This window comes from Microtus ochrogaster, linkage group LG7_11 (assembly GCF_000317375.1).
Source record: "Microtus ochrogaster isolate Prairie Vole_2 linkage group LG7_11, MicOch1.0, whole genome shotgun sequence".
Taxonomy (NCBI): Eukaryota; Metazoa; Chordata; class Mammalia; order Rodentia; family Cricetidae; genus Microtus; species Microtus ochrogaster.
In genome coordinates, this window is record NC_022032.1 from 18,566,002 (window position 1) to 18,571,056 (window position 5,055).

At 44.1% G+C, this 5,055-nt stretch overlaps 1 protein-coding gene across 1 annotated transcript in view; it reads left to right on the forward strand.

The window, feature by feature from the left end:
* Positions 1-4,670, forward strand: part of Mtnr1a (melatonin receptor 1A) — a 9,906-nt gene extending 5,236 nt beyond the window's left edge. The window contains exon 2 of the mRNA XM_005362646.1: positions 3,802-4,670. Coding sequence (XP_005362703.1) covers positions 3,802-4,670 — 869 coding nt within the window. The remainder of the gene's footprint in view (positions 1-3,801) is intronic.
* Positions 4,671-5,055: the final 385 nt, after the last annotated feature.

Below are 5,055 nucleotides of genomic sequence, written 5' to 3' on the forward strand. Positions count from 1 at the left end.
TGCTCAGAGCAGCTGTAGGCACTCAGATCAGGGGATTACAAGAAATTCAGGATCTGGGGTCTCACTGCTCCCAACAGGTTAAGATTGAGGAGAAGTAGTGAGGAAGCAAAGACCACCACCCGTAGCAGAGCTAATGATCTTTAATTCTCTGTTATTATGGCCGAAACATGACCCTTTCATTTGAAAAATTTCCCACTGATTCACTGAAATGAGGAACCCAAGGTATATTAACGTCAGCGTCCACTTTCAGTTTAATGAAACCATGGGCTCACTTGCTGGTGAAAGAGTGTCTTCCTTGGAATTAAGCCTTTAGCCTCTCTGTTCTAATCTACACAAGTGTTGGGACAGACTAATATTTTAGGATGCATGTGACCCATGGCCCGAAACCTAAAGTTGCAAAGGTAGAAGACAGGAAGCAAACAGTTTGGTAAGGAGTCACTAATGTGACTATGAGAAAAGCTAAAACCTTTGATTTTATGACCAGCGAATCTTTGGTATGAGGTTAATACTAGAGATGAATTGCAGATTTAATACTCATGTCCCATCCTGGGATGACTTAGTTAGCTTTTAAATGAACCTTCAAAACCAATATTCTAAGGTGGGAAACATGACCAACCCAGCGAATTCCAAGAGCATGTCCCTGTCGTTGTATGATACATTCCTTAGTTAGAAGCACGTCTTGAGCAGTTCCATCCCAGTGGACAGGGCATCCTATAGAGAAATACCATTCAGTGTCTAGAATTTGCTTTTGTTCAAGTCAGACCAAAGGAACACAGATGCCTGTAATCCCAGGAAAAAGACCAGAGTCAAGGGTCATCTAGGTAGGGGATGGAGAGGTATCTGGGTCTCAGCTAGACAGATTCTGCCTTCTCCAAAGGCAAATATTTGCGTGCTTGTTTGTAGACCTCGTTTTCCCCCCATTTCTAGGTTGTACTTCCAGAGAGAGTGTGTATACTGCTCAGGTTTGCATCTCCAACAGCACCCACAGGGACGGTTTGCCTGGGTTTGATCATGTAAATTACGTTGTTACCGCCAGACAATTAAGACAGAAGAAGCTTCGTACTGAAAGTTCCTGTTTCTTTCCCTACAATTAAAGAAGGAAGATGAAAAGCAGTCAGCCCTGATGTCAGAAGTGCACTGAAAGTTTTCAGAAAGAAATTGCTGTAAAAGCAAATTCTTTATGTGCCTGTACATATATTTGTATATGTTACATGTGTGTATGCATATGCGTGCATGTGTGTGCATGCATGGATAAATGTACAGTACATGTCTGCACACATGTGTGTAGGCCAGATGGCTTTGTCCCCCTTGCTGTAATGTTTGCATGTGTTACATTTAAGAAATGTAGGGAGATTTCTTCCTTCCTTCCTCCCTCCCTTCCTCCCTCCCTCCCTTCCTCCCTTCCTTCCTTCTTTCCTTCCTCCCACTTAAGGACACTATTAGGTAAGAGTACCATATCATTTTGTTATAATTATTGATGTTTAAAGACCATGTATTCTTCTGGGTGGTGGAGGTGATATGGTACACGTGTGTTGGGCTGTGTATGTATGTGGGAAGTGCACACGTGTGTGTGTGTGTGTGTGTGTGTTTGTGGGAGTAAAAGGTTGTTACTGATCATCTTCTTCCAATATTTTTCTTGCTGGTTTTTGAAACAATATATCTCCTTATCCTAGACTCCTCTGTTGGCTATAAAGTATGGTCAGTGAGCTCTGGGGCCCCACCTAGCTCCATGTTCCCATCACTGTGATTACAGCTGTGTGCTACAATGCTTCACTTTTAACATGGGTGCTGGGGATCCAAAGTTGGGTCCTTATGCCCGTGTGTCAAGCCTTCTACCACCTGAGACGCTTCCCTGTCCCTCAAGGTCATGTTTCTATTCTCAACCGTGTGTCATTCCACATAGATTAGCGTTCTATCCATTTCTACAGCTAGACATCAAACTTGCTCTCGATTCTGTTACAGTTTTGTCTTCCTGTCTGTTTCTACTCAGTTCCCCAGAACCCTTTATATGCATTTGCTAAACTTCTTATTGAACGGAATGTATTATAATCCATTCGGAATTAAGTGCGTTATAAATAAACTAATTTTGGCATCTTCAAAGGGGGAGCTGCTGGTCTCTGGTTGGGCAAATAAGAAAAGGATGTGGGCATGCGCATTTAGGATGGACTTGAAAAATTAGCAAAATTTTCAAAACTGGATTGAGGAGCATTAAAAAGACAAGGGATATTAAGAAATCAAGTTTTTTTTAAAGCCACAAAAAATGAAAGATTACATTGGTAGAATATCTCATAAAATTTAGCTAGAGTCTTTTTTTGCTATACACCGAAAATGTGCTCAGTTATCCAATGAGGACAGATTACCACTTATTCAGAATATGTATGGTTCAATGTTCTAATCTTGTTATACAAAGGGATTTCTATCTTTCCTTTTGGTTTGAGGGAGGGAGTTGCAGAACATAACCAGTTTTCATGTGGGCGGCAGACAGTTCACAGTGTTTGATATAACTCCCTTGTCTGGGGCTCACTTGACACTAGGAGACACTATCCACCATCTCTCTCCCATAGAAAAGACCTGGGACCTTGACCCTAGGAGGAGACACTATCCAACATCTCTCTATCACAGGAGAAGATCTTGGGACCTTGGCAAAAGTGAAGCACCTTGGTTAAGTTCCACGGCTAGTAAGAGATGGCGCCACTACTCAAAACCAGAAACCAATGGAGGAGCCCTTTTTTCTCAGGACAAAGATACATATCCTCCAACATCAGAAGTCGGGGCCCCCTTTAAAGCTTTGGAATGGCCAGAGAGATCAGAGATCGGGAATTTAAGGAATTCATAGCTGACAAGACGATGTCAGACTTCTCAGGTGAGATCCCAGACAAAAGACAGCATGGACGTCTAAGGATCTCAAGACTGGTTACAAGAAGAGAAATTCGTCCGAAATTCCATACTTTGGGAAATAGAATGTTCTGGATATACAGAAACTCCTAAAGTGGACTTGACTCAACAAGGGCAACATTGAGGCTTATTGGTGGCATTTATTTCATTTATCACATGACAATCATGCCACATGGTTTCAGGTCATCCAAGCTGCAAAAAGAACATGTCCCATGTCCCTCCCCGACCTTACCCCTGTCTGTCTCTTCTGCCTTCCCTCCCTGCCTTTCTTAAGCATATGGAAGTATATATGCTACATGAGCATATGTAGTTGCATGTCTGTCTGCCTGTCTGTCTGCTTGTGTAAGTTCATGGGGGTGAGAATAGGGCTTGATATTGGTGTCTTCTTCCACCACTCCACATCTAAGTTTTGAGGCAGACTCTCTCAAATGAACCCGGAGCTTGCCGCTGTTACTAATCTGGCTAGCAAGCTCATTCTGGGGATCCCACGTCTCCACCTCCTTTGCACTGGCATTATAGGTAGGTACCCAAGCCCACAGGGCTTTCAGATGGGTCCTGAAAACCCAAAATCCAGTCCTCAAGCTTGCATGGCAAGTTGCACTAATTATCTTCCCAAATTCCCCTTTCTTTAACACGTGTTTAAAGATGTAATGCTGGGGCGGGGGGGGAGGGGCTGGAGAGATGGCTCAGTGGTTAAGAGCACTGGCGGCTCTTCCAGAGGTCCTGAGTTCAATTCCCAACAACGTCATGGTGGCTCACAACCATTCATAATGAGATCTGGTTCCCTCTTCTGGCTTGCTGGTATCCATGCAGGTAGAACGCTGTATACATAGTAAATAAATCTTTCAAGATGCAGTACATATAATACTGGTGCTAACCTGTGTTTTACACGTCTTCCTCTCTTAGGAAATTTATTTGTGGTGAGCTTATCTGTGGCGGACCTCGTGGTGGCTATTTACCCGTATCCCTTGGTGCTGGCATCCGTCATTAACAATGGATGGAATCTGGGTTATGTGCACTGTCAAATCAGTGCATTTCTGATGGGTTTGAGTGTCGTTGCCTCGATTTTCAACATCACCGGGATCGCCATCAACCGCTACTGCTACATTTGCCACAGTCTCAAGTATGACAGACTATACAGTAACAAGAACTCCGTCTGCAATGTGTTCCTGATATGGATGTTGACCCTTGTTGCCATTATGCCCAACCTGCAAACCGGAACTCTCCAGTATGATCCCCGGATCTACTCCTGTACCTTTACCCAGTCTGTCAGCTCGGTGTACACGATATCATTGGTGGTTTTCCATTTCATTGTGCCTATGGTTATTGTCATCTTCTGCTACTTAAGAATCTGGATCCTGGTTCTCCAGGTCAGACGGAGGGTCAAACCTGACAGCAAACCCAAACTGAAGCCACAGGACTTTAGGAACTTCATCACCATGTTTGTCGTTTTCGTGCTTTTTGCCATCTGCTGGGCCCCACTCAACTTCATCGGGCTCATTGTGGCCTCGGACCCTGCCACCATGGTCCCCAGGATTCCAGAGTGGCTGTTTGTGGCTAGCTACTACATGGCATATTTCAACAGCTGCCTCAATGCCATTATATATGGACTCCTGAACCAAAATTTCAGACAGGAATACAAAAGAATTATTGTCTCGTTGTGCACAGCCAAGATGTTCTTTGTGGACAGCTCAAACGATGCAGCAGATAAGATTAAATGTCGGCGTGCTCCATTAAAAGCCAATAATAATTTAATAAAGGTGGACTGTGTTTAAAAGGCCGGTGGTGCCAGCAAATCACCCACGCTGGCCGGTGGTCTCACTGCTTTCTGTACCCACACTGGCTAGTGGTCTCACCACTTTCTGTAGCCACACTGGCCGAAGGTCTCACTGCTTTCTGTACCCACACTGACTGTGGTTTCTGTGTTTTCTTTCTTTGTCTAGAAATCAGAATAGTCCAACTTGATGCTCGTTAGGGTGGTCTCTGTATTGCTGGAACTAACCCACCGTCTGCAGCGCAGGCATCCCTCCTTACCTGTGACGGGATAAAAATAGTCACGGAAACTCCGTCTGTGCTGAACAGGGGCATGGTTCTTCTTCTTGTCACCATCTCCTCAATGATACAGCATAATGTTTATAGTGTACTAAGCATTGCATGTAA